The following is a 15,886-nucleotide window of genomic DNA, read 5'->3' on the forward strand; positions in this document are numbered from 1 at the left end:
AGTTCTTCAAGACTGCAAAATATCCCTGTTATTGAGAATGCCTTGTGTCTTTCGGCTTTTCCTGGTTAGGGGTTGCCACAGTGGAACTCCGGTCCGCTAATGATTGGCAGTAGATTTTTTTTACGTACTGGCTTGCCGGGCCTAACGCACAACCTTCAACAAAGGAACGCCCATTCATGCATGTCGCCACACAGAAGACATTCTAACTGAGAATCGAACGGGCAACGTCTAACTGTGAGGCGACAACGCTACCGCAGCACCACTACCGCAGTTGTTATTGAGAATGCCTAGTTCTTAATAAAAGTAATAGAAGTTCCAATATATTATTTGAGGACTTGTAAAATAACAGGACTACAAGCTGATTCACAGAGAAGGTATTTGAACACTGGAACTCATTACCTCAGATAGTTAAAAATAGTAAGGACTTGCACTCCTTTGAGCAGTGCTTAAAAGATGTGTTACATGACACTCCAACATTTTTCAGTTCCTTTAGCATTCCCATGCAAACCTTATTTACTTTTGCAGGCTTGCCACAGTGGAACCTTTAATATGTTAAATAAATGTTATATTTAAGTTTGAATGTTTTAACTGTTAAATAAACCTGTTTTAAATAAAGTGTTAGACAATACAATTATGAATGTTATATGATTCTTCTGTTATAATTATCATGCATGCATGTCCTTTCATTTTGTATTTGCCTAGGAATTTGCCAAAGATAAGCAATCCACTAATCCTGCTTTAGAAAACAAAGTCGTAGCATCTAGACCTACAAGTACAGGGTCTGACACTTCTCAGGTAAGGACTATGAACATTTTAATTAAACATGAGTTTTTTTTTGTTAGCCTATTCTTTCATTATAAGAATAATAACTGCATTAGGCCATATTTCAAATGGTGTAATCTTGAAACTTTCTTGTTTTATTTCTATACTAGCTCTGACCTCCATCAGCAAACAATGCAATTGTCATTCTAACATGTTTAAACATGTAGCTCTCTTGAAATTATAGAATAAATACATGTTTATTCACTACATCAGAAAAATGGTGCAAGTGCTTTCTGTTGTCTGTCGTCTAGATATTTTAATAGAGTGAATTTTATTTTCAGTGTAAACAGTAAATGTTAAGTTGTCAATCTCGCCTTCATTCTTGCTGGATGGTTCGGAGCCGATCCTCGGCTCCGACTCGGCACTTGCTTAGCTTGAGAACTCCTTTTACCAGCTCGAGGCAACCCTATATCCCATGATGCAAGGCGAGACTACCTCAGATCTCGTTTGCCGCTTTGTGAAGAGGTCTCTTTTTTTGCCAGCTCAGGTAAGCTTGAATTTTCAAACAGTTTAGTCAGGGTTTTTTCTCTCCCTTACTCTCTTTCATAGTGTGTAGAGTTTCTACAGCCCACCCTATTCCCCCTATATTTAAAACTTTCTAGTTAAATAGTTAACTTTAATTTTTCAGTTAGGCCTAGGCCTCTTTTCTTAATCCCTATCTGTGTGTGTGTTTTTGTTGGGATTAATAGTGTGACTGTTTGGGGTGTGTGAGTGTTGTTTTTTACTTGGACTATGTCTAAGGAAGGAAAGGTCTCAGGCTTCAAGAAGTGTGACTTGTGCTGTCAGAAAATGTCTCTGACAGACGGTCACACTTCTTGTGTTTACTGCCTGGGGCCTTTACACCTCCAGGACTCCTGTGCCATATGTCATTCTTTTAGCCAGAGAGTCCTGCAGGAGAGGAGGAACAAGTTGATCCTCCATGGCTTATTAAAGCCAGAAGGTTCACCCACTAAAACTGGGTCGAGTAAACCTTCAAAGCCACCTAAGGTTCAGGCTACAGTTGTTAAGCCTCCCCCGGTGGCTCCGACTCCTTCAGAGTCGAGATCGGCTCCGGCTGGAGCCGATCTTTCTACTTCTGATGTAGTAGTGTCGGTTCCTACCGGCTCTGACACTCAATCTACAGTTGCCTTGTCGGCTCCGGCTGGAGCTGACGTGTTATCCAGTATCGGAGCCGAGAAGCCTTCGGCTCCATCTGGAACCCAGAGGACGTCGGCTCCGATGGCTTCGTCCAAGAAGAGATCTCGGTCCCCTTCTTTGGAATCGATCCACTCGGCTCCGAGGTCTCCTCTTTTGTCGGAACGGAGTCATCGGAGCCGATGTTCGGGATCTTCCAGGCTGTCTGACCATGATTTAGAGAGGGTGGTAAGCAGGCTGTTGAAGTCACAGGCACTAGCCCAAATGCTCCATAGCCCGTCTCAGCAGACTTCGGCTATTGCTCTTCCCCTTGAACTTCCTCCTCCGACTCCCTCCAGAGTTCGGAGCCGGAGCTTCTCGGGACAGCGACCGTGTCGGCGCCGGAACTGATACATCCCCTTTCGGCTCCGTCGTCTTCGGCTCTGATCTCCTCCATGAGACCTTCCTTGGAGAGATCCAGTCGTCGAGTTTCCCTTGTCGGCTCCGAGGGGGCTAGTGGCATCGGACCCTTGTCCGAACCTGCTCTCCCTCTCGGGGCTTCGGCTTTGGTAAGCTTGGCACCTACATCGGCCTTGGAGCCTTCTCTCTCAGTGGAGCCGGGAGTTCCTATTTCTTCGGAACGGGAATATTCTGGCCTCCCTGGGAGAGGAGCCTTTGAGGTGATGAGGAGTGTCCTGGCACCTGAGCCAGGTCAACGGTCCATCCCTTCAGCTCCTCCCTCTTCGGTGCCTGTTGATGTCTCTTGCCAGCCTCTTGCTCTCAGGCCCAGGGATCCATCGCCCCAGGTTTCCCCATTGGGAATAACTTCCTCTTCCGAGGTTTCTCCTGATCCCGCAGGGGAACCCCCTCGGAAGAGGACGTGTAAGAGGAAACACACAGACTCCCCTGAGTCTACAACATCTGATACTGACTTAGATGAGTCGGGGGGTTCCTCACGGTCCCCCTCTGAGGATGTCTCCTTTTCAGACATCCTTGAACTCCTCAAACAGAGGGGGAATTGGCCCTCCATTGACCCCTCCGAGGATGAGTCGGTATACCTGGAGGCTTTTGGATCCCGACCCTCCACCTCCTGGGTGTCTCCGCCTTTCGACCCACTTATGCAGGTAGTGGCTCGGAAGGCGTGGGCAGCTCCAGATTCTGTGGAACCGGTCCCCAGGAGGCCATCCAAATTTATTACGGCCCCTTCAGACAAGCAATTTCTTTCTAAGGGCGTCTCTGTGGATGCTATGGTGGCGGCGGCCACCAAGAAGGAACTTGCGGATCCTTCAGTGCCTGTCCATCCTCCTAACAAAGATTCTAGGACCATGGACAGGTATGGCAAGCGGATGTTTTCTTCAGCGACCTTTGCTATGCGTTCGCTGAACTACCTTTGTCATTTCACCAGACTTCAAAGAGATATTCTCAAGGAACTAGGTGAAGTGGTTCAGGATCCTTCAGCTGCTGGGGCTCAAGACAAGATTGCCTCACAGCTAGCAATCCTAAATTCTTTAATCAACTCCTCCATGCGGCTCATATCCTATGCAGCCGATGGAGCGAGCAGAGCCGCAGGCACAGGAGTGGCTCTTAGACGTCAAGCCTGGATGCGGCTTTGTAATTTCGCGGACCCCTTTAAGGCGTCCTTCACCAATACCCCCTTTGACGGTTCGGCTTTGTTCGGACCTCAGGTGAAGGAAACCTTGACCAGGTGTGAGCAAGACGGCAAAACTCTTTCTGCCGTAGGAGTCCATTTTTCCACCCCTTCTAGACCCTATCCCAAGGGTCAGAAAGGAGGAAAGATGTGGTTCCATAAAGCCCAAGGAGCAGTGCTGGACACGCATGGTCAGTTTACCCCCAGAGGCAGAGGGGGTAACAATAATAGACGCCGCCCTAGAGGCAGGGGGGGTCCTCAGAATCAGGGCAACAGGGAGTCTCTTCCTGAGAAGCCCTTTCAGCATCCCTGAGGTGTTGCCCGACTGTCCACCCTTGGAGGCAGTCGGGGGAAGGATATCGCTGTACCCAGTAGCCTGGCGTTCCCTTTCACAAGATATGTGGGTACAGTCGATCATATCCGAGGGTTACAAAATCCCTTCGAAGGTATCCGACCTCACCAATCCCTTCCAGACATCTCACCCGGTCAAAGGGATTTGGCAAAACAGGAGGTTTCAAAGCTCCTAGAAAAAGAGCCGCCCAGACTGTTCCAGCAGACCAAGTAGGATCCGGCGTCTACTGAGATTCTTTTGGTCCCCAAAAGGACGGGAGATTGGAGACCGATTTTAGACCTGAGCAATCTAAACAGATTTGTCAAGAAGGCAAGATTCCGGATGGTCACGCTTCAGTCCATTCTGCCCTTTCTGGGCAAGGACAACTGGATGTGCTCGATAGACCTTCAGGACGCGTACTATCACATAAAGATACACAGGTGCTCCAGGAGGTTTCTCCGCTTTCGGCTAGGGACCAGTCATTATCAATTCAGAGCCCTGCCCTTTGGCCTCACTTCAGCCCCCAGAGTGTTTACCAAATGCATGGCAGTGGTCACAGCTCATCTGAGACGTCAAGGATTCCAGGTGTTTCCTTATTTAGACGACTGGCTCCTCTCCGCCACCACCAATGATCAGCTTCTTCAGAGCAGAGACTACACTCTGCAGCTTTGCAAAAGGTTGGGAATATCAGTGAATTTCGAAAAATCTTCTCTGCTGCCTTGCCAATCTATCACCTTTATAGGCGCAGAATTAAACACCGTCAGTTTGTTAGCCAGACTAACAGATCAGAGAATTCTGGACATCCAAAAATATGTTCGGATTTTATTGCAGAGCAGCAAAGTCAAAGCCAGATTGATTCTGAAAGTTCTAGGTCTTATCGCTGCGGCCATTGTACTTCTACCATTAGCTTGCTTCCACATGCGTCTTCTGCAGTGGATGTTATTCACTCAGTGGTCGTTCCAGAACCTTCCTATGAGGCACGAGATCTTAGTTACACAATCGTGCAGGACTCATCTAACCTGGTGGATATCTTCCCCTCTACTTCATCAGGGCCGACCATTTGTTCCCCCTCCTCCAGTTGCCACAGTCACTACGGATGCCTCTCTGATTGGGTGGGGGGGGCATTATCAGGGCAGGATGGTCCACGGGACTTGGCAACCCATTGAATACCATCTGCACATAAATGTCCTGGAGATGAGAGCGGTGCTTTTAACGTTGCAAGCCCTCAACGACTTTCTTCCCGCGGGGACTATTGCAGTTCAAACGGACAACATGTCTGTGGTCTGGTACATCAACAAGCAGGGTGGGACCAGATCCTATCCTTTGTGTCGAGAAGCTCTCAGACTTTGGCAATGGGCAATCTCCTCTCATCGGTTTCTGATAGCAACGCACATCCCCGGCAGGTCCAACCTTTTAGCGGACAGGCTGAGCAGAGCCATTCTCATGCCTCACGAGTGGTCTCTCAATCAATCAATAGTGGACGAGATATTTCTGAAGTGGGGCACCCCTTGTTGCGATCTTTTTGCTACACCCCAAAACAACAAATGCCCCGACTTCTTCACCCTCTTTCCCCTACCAGGCCAAATCCTGAGAGACTCTCTAACCCAGGATTGGCCCCGGGGACTTCTGTACGCTTTTCCTCCTTTCCCCTTAATTCCACAGGTCATTCAGAAAGCTACCGTTTTGAGGGCCAAGTTGATTCTCATTGCCCCTTACTGGCCTCGACAAATTTGGTTTCCGACTCTGCATCGTCACCTCCTGGTGCAGCCTTGGCATCTGGACCCAGTTCTGGATCTTTTGATCCACCAATCGGGTCAGCAGCACCGGGCCATTCGTTCTCTCAACCTCACTGCTTGGTTGCTCCACTTCCTTCCCTAGCCAGGCTCCCTATGATTTCTGATCCTGTCAGAGATATCTTAATAGCTTCTTTGAAGTCGTCCACCAGAATGGTTTATGCTAGCAAGTGGCGATGCTTTTCCCTTTGGGCAAACTCCAGGCACATTGATCCTTTTACTGCACCTGTGCATTCTGTTTTAGATTTTCTGGCTGAAGTTTTTCAGTCAGGATCTTCTTCATCAACAGTCAAAGTTCAACTGGCGGCTATTTCCAAATATCATGTTGGCTTGCAGGATCATAACATTATGTCACATAGACTATGCAAAGCTTTTCTGAGAGGAGTTTTTCTCCTGAAGCCTCCAATAAAACATCCTCCTCCACAATGGGATCTGAATGTATTGTTCGCATCCTTGATTTTACCACCCTTCGAACCGTCTGCTTCATGCTCCTTGAAGTTATTGACCTGGAAAACTATTATTCTTAGTGGCTGTCACTTCAGCAAGAAGGGTATCCGAGATTCAAGCTCTCTGCATCCGTTCCCCTTACTTGGTTTTTCACAAGGACAGGGTATCCTTGAGAACAAATCCATCTTTTCTCCCCAAAGTTGTTTCTCAAAGTAATATTAATCAATCCATCGATCTACCAGTTTTTTTCCCAAATTATTCTGACAGAGCTGAACAAAAGCTTCATTTTTTGGATGTCCATCGTCAGCTCAGGTATTATTTGCATAGAACTAAACAATTCAGGAAATCAGACCAATTATTTGTCTCCTATGCAGAAAACAGGAAAGGTCTCCCAGTATCAAAAGTGACCTTATCCAGATGGTTATCTTCCACCATTTCTTACGTGTATTCGCTCAGAGGCAAGCAACTACCCTCTAAACCGAAGGCACACTCAACCAGGAGCCTATCCACTTCTACAGCTTTTCAGGATAGGCTACCCATTGATACCATTTGTGCAGCAGCTACTTGAGCCACTCCTCATGCCTTTGTCTCTCATTACAAATTAGATTTGGCCTCCAGGGACAGAGCCAGTTTTGGTTCCACAGTTCTCAAGAGTCTGTTCCATTGAGCCACCCGGGATACAGGTGCTAGGGACGCGGTCCCATCCAGCAAGAATGAAGGCGAGATTGACAACTTAACATTTAGAAGTTATGTACCTACCATAACGTTCCATGTTAGTTGTCTTCTCTCGCCTTCTTTCTTGCGTCCCTCCCTCCTTCCCCCTGGCCTGGACAGATCTTGAAGGGCTTCTCTTTCTCAGGTTTCACTCTCATGAGTCTTCAGTAGAAGAGTCTATATTAAGAACTTGTTTTCCTAGTTCTACTAGGTTAGTCTTTGCTCTTCCTTTGGGAATATTTTTATTTAGCAGGGTATTATAGCTACCAAACGAGATCTGAGGTAGTCTCGCCTTGCATCATGGGATATAGGGTTGCCTCGAGCTGGTAAAAGGATTTCTCAAGCTAAGCAAGTTCCGAGTCGGAGCCGAGGATCGGCTCCGAACCATCCAGCAAGAAAGAAGGCGAGAGAAGACAACTAACATGGAACGTTATGGTAGGTACATAACTTCTAATTTAATACCGATTTGCACCCCATACTGCTACCTCCAAGGCAGACATATATATACACATACAGTCATGCACACACATCCTAGCCCTATCTTATGACTAAACTCATAAGCACTTACCTCAACCATGCCAATTTGTACTTCGCTCTAGTCAGCTGTGATTCATAAACATGCAAATTAGCTGATAATGAAGTTTTTCCTCATTACAACTTATGCATTTATGAATCAGAAAATACTGCACTGTGGTAACAGGGCCTTTTTAGCTCTGGTAGTACAGCCCATACTGTGGATCTTAATGAATTGCTGTGCATGTCTTACTATCAGCAACCATTACTTTGGTTTTCTTTTTCCTGTCACTGAGTTGGCATTATGGGAAGTTAATTCTGTTTGTATTACAGCCCTTGATAAAAAAAAATAAATCAGTATTCCAGTCCTTGACTAAAAATGCTTGTTTATTTTAATGTTTAGCAGGATGCTATAGTTTATATTTTGATTTTTTTTTTTATATTTCAATCTGTTATAAGAACATAATCTTTCTTTGGGAAAGATAATTGTAGCAGAAAGCCATAGCATATAGGCTACTGACCAACATAGCTCCTTTGGTTCTGGACAGTTTTTCCATAGATTAGTATAGATCAGTATGTATGTATACATTTAAGCAGCTTTCCATGGGCTTACATATGTGTATAAATACTGAGCATGTGCAAGCCAGACTGCCATTTTATAGAGAGCTGTTGAGATGTAAGCATGCATGTATGTAATGGTTCTGTCAGTTATCCAATTCATTTATATTTTATGTTGCTGCTGTCCATCCTGATGTATTTCTGTACAATAAAGCATATAAACAAACTACCCCGCCTGTTCGTCTTGAATCATAACATAGGACGAATGACAATTAGTATGTCTGTTATTGTTGTCTGACACTTATTTCCCCTTCCCATTAGTTGTGACATCTGGTGGCATATAATATATGTATAAGTACTGGTGGCACGTACTCATATTAATACTTCTTGAAGCTTTCTGTAGTTATATAAATTAGAAAAGTTGTATAAAACTTACCACAAAAAAAGTGGAAACTGTATCTAGAAAGCATTCTGAATCATACCTCTCAACTGTTCAGATTTTCACAGAATGTCCAGATTTTTATCTCATATTTTTGGTGTGTTCCTCCTAAAATCTGTACTTTTCTGGCAAATAGCTGAGGATTGAAGTCATTAAATAATGACAAACATTTGAGTTCAAGACTCCACACCCTTCAGAAAATTCATGCTGATGCAAAGCCTATTATTCTATCAACTTTCTAAGTTTGTAAGAGCAATATTTAAAATCTGTCATTTGTCCCCCCATCATTTTAAGTTTTGTCCAGATTTTTTGCTCTAAGAGGTTGAGAGGTATGTTCTGAATACGCATCTTAAAAATTGTAAAATTAATATAAAGGAAATGTGTCTGAATATAAGCAGGTTGTTAACTGAGAAAAAGAGAGAAAAAAAATCTTCAACCATTTCCTTAGACAATGCACTTTTGATGGTTTCCATTTCCAAGTCATTTCAGCTGGTCCAAAAGATCCCTAAATCAGCTTACTTACTTCAGTCTAAACTGTATACATCAGTACTCTTCTATACATGTGAATCTCCAGAGATAATTCTGCATGTTGAGAAACTGACTCTATCTTAATACAATTTTGTCTATGTTAATGGAGAGGTTTTTAAGTATTATCCTGTGCAGAATATTTATACAGGACTTGACAGTAATCTGCTCCACTGACAACAAAATTGATCATTTGGCATTTGTTTAAAAGTACTTTAAATCTTTGCAGGAAGCTTTTGAAATTGAGTCAGATCTCCCACTGAAGCCCCCCATTTAGCAATTTCATTCCAGGTTGCATCTGTAACTGAGAGGCACAAGGAAAGGAAATGATTCATGTCTCCATTATCCTCAGTTGAAGAAGAACAATTTGTATAAGCCATATCCATTGCCATAGGGCACTAGATTTAGATCCCAAATTATATCACAGTCTTCTGGCTTCACCTGGAAGATATTATATTTAAGGAAAGAGCTAATTTAATGAGGAAATAGTTTGAGTTGCCAACAAAAGACCATTCTTTTTCTAGGAAATTCTAGACAGACTTAGCAACACTTTATGATACCAAGCAGGTTATGTCATCACTATTATAAACCTTTCAAAATGTAACAAATGTTGAGCTAACATACAAAGAAGACACCAGTTCCCAGAAAAGCAGACAGTTTCCAGGCAACACCATCTGAAAGACCCAATGTATCTGATAATATTGATTGGTAATATTGATAGCAGATCTTGCTACTTTTCACCTAAAGCCAAAACAGTATCAGTAGAATGCTGTCACAGATCAAACCTATCTTTATGGGTTATTAATTACAAGAATTGCATGATTGAGTATCAGAGCTCTATCTTAAATCAGATGTGGGAGTCTTTTCAGTCTGTTCTTGATGGCATTGCTAAAGTCAAATTGTATAAATTAACCTTTATACTAATAAGTTTGAGATCCATGTAATGGAGTATTGTAATGATTCTGTGGATACATCACTGAGGGCTGTAGTCACTGCTACTACTATCCAAAAGCATGCATAACACCAGGACAGAATATTATTCAGAGGATATTAAAGTACACCTTCTGGATATTCTTTTTTCTCAGTCATTTTAGTTAGAAAATATGCTGATGAAGTATTAACTGATTCAGAAAAAAAAATAAAAAAAGAGAAAAACCAATTAACAATTAAATAACTGCTTCTATTAACCTATTACTGGATATCTGAGGAATTTTCTGTCAGATGGAAAGCCACTGAAGCAGCAGACATTGAATCAACAGCATTATAATAGTAAGCAGTCATTGTCTACTATGATTTCTTTAAAATGGAAGTGACTGCAACAGGGAAATGTTAGTGACTCATGCCTAACTCATTCCTCCATTCCTTACTGTTCCCCCAACATTAAAGAGACAAATTTCATTAGCCCTTTTTTTTCAAACATCTTTGTTAAATTTACACATATGACAAAGGCAATCTTACATTTATGTAAATGAAAAACATACAAAATGATATCACTTTAGTTACAGTTTACATCACAGACACCATTTAAACAACTGTAGTTGTAAACATTATACTTCACTTATAAACCATCCAGTCATTGTCAGTTAAGCATTCTAAAGCTCATTCAAATCCTGCCTCTTAAACTTCGTTCCTGCTCTGAATATATTGTTCCCATAATGCCCATTTTTTTCCTGTGTAGTTTGCTCCTTCCCTTTTTTAAAGATCCCAATTTCATTGTTTTATCTCAGTTACTATATTCACTACTTCTAGTATATTTGGTCTAAACTTTGATTTCTATTATCTAGTAATTGCTTTTTTGGCAGCCACCATAATTAGACTCAACAAGGCTTTACTATGTCTAGGCAATTCCGATTCTCTAGCATAACTCAAAAAAATCATCTCCCTAGTCTGTCCAACCCATTCACACAGCATCTCCAACAAAGTGGTCTGCAGGGAATCCCAAAAGTCTGCCAGCTCATCACATTTCCAAAAAAACATGTTCCCAACTACCTCTTTCTTGCCAGTCACACCTCCAACATTTGCTGTCCACCTGAGGAAAAAATCTTTGGAGTCTACGTGGGGTATAAAAATACCTATGTAAACACTTCCAGGCAAAGATCCTAAATCTTCTAGAATTTCTTGAATATTTGGTTGATATACATATATCCCCCCCATTATCTCTTTGTGAATTGCTTATCCAGTCTCTCTTCCCAATCCTTTCTAAGCTCATCTGATTGATTCTTATAGTTATCATGCAGTACTTTATAATGCTTTACTAATTATTCCTTTTTTAATGGCAGCGTCTGTTCTAGATTCTACTAAAAACAATACCAGTGCTGGTCTTTCATTTATGAGCCCCCTATTTCTTTCTCGTTGCCTATATGCTGACATAAATCCTTGATAGTGAAGGCAATCTGTAGCCTGCAGCCCAAATAAATTCTTGGCCTCTTCCCATTGTATTACCTTTCTCTTTCTAGTTATTTGCTACTAATACCTTGGTTCCTTTGCCAGTTTTCTCTAATAAATTCTAGCCCCCTCTTGCCTAGTATCTGTATCCCTGACCACAGTCATCCCTATCAGCAAAATCTCTTTTTTCCATTATTGTGCTGGCTTGGCTGTTAGAATACTCCCTGCTATTTTATGAATATAGTACTCTGTATGATTTTGGTTGTTCTCCTTAAGAGTCTGCATCCAAAATCCCAATCTCTCCTTATTTCTTGAGCTTCATCCCTGTGTCAGTATCATTCCTTTCCACTTTGAATTATAGTTTTCTGCTGGTGCTATGTTTAAGAGGCTTAACTGTGTTGCTCTAAACTACCCCCTCAAATTAAGTAATCCTAGTCCACCTTGTTCTGCTGGTAAAATCAGCTTATCCCACTTGACTCTTGCTGTCTTTCCTTCCCAGATAAAATCCTTCAGCTCTTTTTTAATTGGTATCCACACTTCTCTGGTTGATAAAAGTATGCCTGACCTGTGTATAAGACTAAAGGGACTAAAAACATTTTAATGGCTTGTATCTTAGTATCCATATCCATATAACAAAACTTCCAGTTTCTCAGTTTTTTTATTGTCTTCTGTTTAATCTCTTCTGACATATCCTTAGCTGCCACCACAGAGTCATTTCTAATCCGTACTCCTAAATACTCCATTTTTTAATGTCCCCATAAATTTGGATATTGTTGGACCAATTCGTATGTGGGTACATAATTTACCACTATTGCCTTTGTTTTTGCGTCATTAATTTTATATCCTGAGAAGATTTGAAACTTTATTAAAATATTCCACAACATTATAATGTCCCTTTCTGGTTTTGTCATGTATAAACTAATATCATCTGCAAACAGAGCCAGCTTTTCCTGACTACCATACCAATTATATCCTTGAATTTCTGAGTCCCTTATTTTCTTTGCCAGTGGTTCTAAATATAATGCAAACAACAAAGGGGAAAGTTGACAACCATGCTTAGTTTCTCTGCTCAAGCAGAAATTATTGACGAGGACCCCACCCACTTTAATTTGCACCTCCGATCTCTCATATATTCTTCTAATCAACCTTATAATTGTATCGGGGAAAGCAAATTCTTCCATTGCCTTGCTCACAAAGTCCCAGTCTACTCTGTCAAATGCTTTCTCTGCATCAAGATCCACCAATAAAAGTGGTACTTTCTTACATTCTGCTTCCCTCTGGATCATCAGTGTTCTGTTAATATTGTCAAATGTTTGCCTCCCCTCCACAAAACCACACTGATCTATATTTATCAATGTTGGTATCACATTTTGCCATTATTTAACTATTATAGACATAAACACTTTATAATCATGGTTTAATATTGAAATGGACCTGTATGAAGCTGGATTCGATGAATCTTTACCCTCTTTAGGTATTACCGTTATCACCTCTTTCTTCCAGGATGCTGGTACTTTTCCTTCTCTTAAAATTCTGTTAAAACAAAACCTTCCAGATCTTTATCAGTTTTTTCCCCCCTAACTTCCAGACTTCCACAGGAATACCATCTATTCCTGGGGAGTTTCCTGTACATCTCATCCCTTTCTATCCTGTTAGTAATTGAGCCTCATCTACCTCTAGCTTTGGCATATTTAATTCCTCCATAAGCATTATTTTGTACCTTTTCTTGATTTACATATTTCTCTGCTTTATACAAATTTTCATAACATTTTCTGAAATATTTGATTTCTAATACTTCTATAGGGTCTCTTGTTATCTTCCTTGTTATTGGCTCCCCAAGCTTGGTGACTACCCTTTCCACTTTTTGTTGCCTGAGTTGTTGTGCTAGAAGTTTTTTTGCTCTTAGAATTATTAAAAAACAGTTACTTAACAGAAATCTTTCTAAACTCATGCATATTATCAAGGTAATCCATTATTTTCTGTTTAGCATTCTGCAGTTGCTCCTTTTCTTGTTGCAAGACATTTCATTAGCACTTTCATAGGTTCATAGGTGTGTACTAGGCTAATGGCCCTGGGGCCTTTACAAGCCTAGCCCATAGGATTACCCTGGCATCATGCCACCTGACCTTAGTTCCTAGTGCTTCTGTCGAGTAAAGTCACTGGAGTGATAGTTTCAGTTTTGGCAAATGTGCTGCTAAAGCAGATTTCTTAATGTTCAGTAATGTTTTCAGAAATATGTATTTCACAGTTTATTCATCAGATAACTACGCACCAATCACACATAGTAGTTTTACATCTTTTACAAAAGATGACACTATATCAAATCCCTTTTGCTCTATTTTTTTCATAGTCCTAAATATAACTGCTAGAGGCCAGATCTAGATCTCTCCATCCACAACAAGTTTATAACCAATCTAGAATGGTTGCCTTCAAATCTGTTCTTCTAATTGTGTGCATTAATGGCCACTTGAAGCATAAAATATATTTGCCAGTGCATTTTAATCAGGCCTGCAAACACGAATATTTTAATTTCCAAATAGCATGCTTTCACTTCCAGTCTTTGACTCCACAGTCTCTAGAAACTTTTTGTTTGTTCCAGTAGTTGTACACCTAAGTACTATAAACATATCTATTTATCTTCTTCCTAGAGGATATCTGAAACAGTAGATTATAACATTTGTGTTTGCAAGTAGCATGCTTCCACTTTCAATCTGTAATGCCACAGTCCCTAGAAAGTTTGCAAAGTTTGCTCCATTAGTAGTACACCTAAGAACTATATAGATGTCTATTTTGCTTCTTCATTGGGGATCTCTGTAACAGTTGCTCATAACATTTGTGTTTGCTCACCTTGTGTGCTTTCCTTCCCTGGCCAGTATTGTCATCAGCTGTGCCCTTATCCAAGTGATTGCCAATTTTGGCCGTGTCCCATAGATCCATAGAACCTTGGTTGGAACATTAGACATTCATATATAGCCACATTTGCTAGGGGTATTTTTTTTATTTCTTCTTACCACTTCCAATGCCATTGATCCTTCATTAATGTCGGAGTAATTTAGTCCATATAGTTATTCTTGCTTCTTGACAGTTTACTATTTTCTTTGAAAATCTTTAATGAAAATACAATTATTAAAGTGCAATTGCAATAGGCAGTTCACCCCTCATTGCAATAACTGTTATTTTTGTTTCATTTCCCTTTTAAAAATGAATAGCAGTGAATATTACAAATATAGGGGATAAAGGATAAAGCTGATGAAGTTAACAAAGTTAGACCAGTAATTGAGTGTAATGCACCATTTGGCTTGTACTTGACTAGGCACTTACAGCAGCTGGAGTGACCTCTCACAAAGAAAATACAGGGCATAAACAACAATTCCTATGTGGATAGACTGAAAGTCCTATCCCTTTAGTCTGTCTCCTACTGAATATTAAGGGGTGACCTATGCCTGATCTACAAGGCACTCACAAATCCATCCCTAATGGACCTGCTAAACATCTGCAAGTCAAACAGCATGATGATCACCCAATCTAGGGATCTAAACTTAGTAGTGACTCAAACAAAACATGCTGGAGAGACAGATATGTGTTTCAGAGATTGCCCTTTCCTTGGAACGGGATTCCCATCCCCAGGACTCACAAATTCACACTTGAGTTAGCTGCTATGTCGCTTATGGATGTGGCAATCTGCAAGATATTCAAGGCATAGGCACAAATCCATGCCATTTTCTTTCCCCTAGGAGTCACATATTTGGTAAAAGCAGGTTATATTGGCTAGGCTTGTAAAGGCTCTTAAGCCTACGAATCACCTATGAACCTATACAACCATGAATCTTCAAGGGACGTAGCAAAATAACTTAAAAATGCTTCTGTATTGGCTTAATGGTTAAGGTCTTTTCTTCACAGATACACAAGGTACAGTGTTTGATTCTGACCTCTGGTTATTGGCTAGGCTTGTCATGGTCTGCAGACTAATAACTTAGCATTTACCTATGAACTACAATTGTCGATATTCAATGTGTGAGGTTGGAGGGTGCATAATTGTTAAAGTGTTTATGTTACAGATACAGTGTACAGGGTTTGATTCTCACTTTCAAAGCATGGCTAGGCTTAAAAAGTCCCCTTGAGTTATTAAACTAGTCATCATTTATTATCTTTAAGTTCCAGTATGACTAAAGATGTGGATACTGATATTCAAATGAGTCAACAAGTCATCAAAAGTGCCCGCTTTCTCTTCTGCCACATTGTTGCCATCAAAAGAACATATGTTACTAGGGTAACAACCTTTAGGGCCTTTTTAAGCCTAGCCATGCATCCCAAATCTCTGACAAGTTCTGGTGCATTTGATAAGTATAACCAGGGACTTGGGAGATGAAACATTTACAAGCAGGGGCCTGGGAGATGAACCATTTCCAAGGCTACCTGTGTCCATTAGAGACATAGGTGCCAAACGAGAGATGAATTTCCTGTTCCCCATTAAGTTGTCCAACTTACATTTGAATTGGGTTAGGGAGGAACTCTGCCTCACATGGATGGGAAGCCTGTTCCAGAGAAGGGGTAGTCTCTGGGATATGTACCTGTCTATCCAGCAGGTCCTATTTATA

At 41.4% G+C, this 15,886-nt stretch overlaps 1 protein-coding gene across 1 annotated transcript in view; it reads left to right on the forward strand.

The window, feature by feature from the left end:
• CFAP61 (cilia and flagella associated protein 61) overlaps positions 1–15,886 on the forward strand; it is a 4,145,169-nt gene that overhangs the window by 1,497,718 nt on the left and 2,631,565 nt on the right. Inside the window, exon 10 of the mRNA XM_044057082.1 lies at positions 703–795. Coding sequence (XP_043913017.1) covers positions 703–795 — 93 coding nt within the window. The remainder of the gene's footprint in view (positions 1–702; positions 796–15,886) is intronic.

This window comes from Protopterus annectens, chromosome 1.part2 (genome assembly GCF_019279795.1).
Source record: "Protopterus annectens isolate FY-2018-M chromosome 1.part2, PAN1.0, whole genome shotgun sequence".
In the NCBI taxonomy this organism is placed as follows: domain Eukaryota; kingdom Metazoa; phylum Chordata; order Ceratodontiformes; family Protopteridae; genus Protopterus; species Protopterus annectens.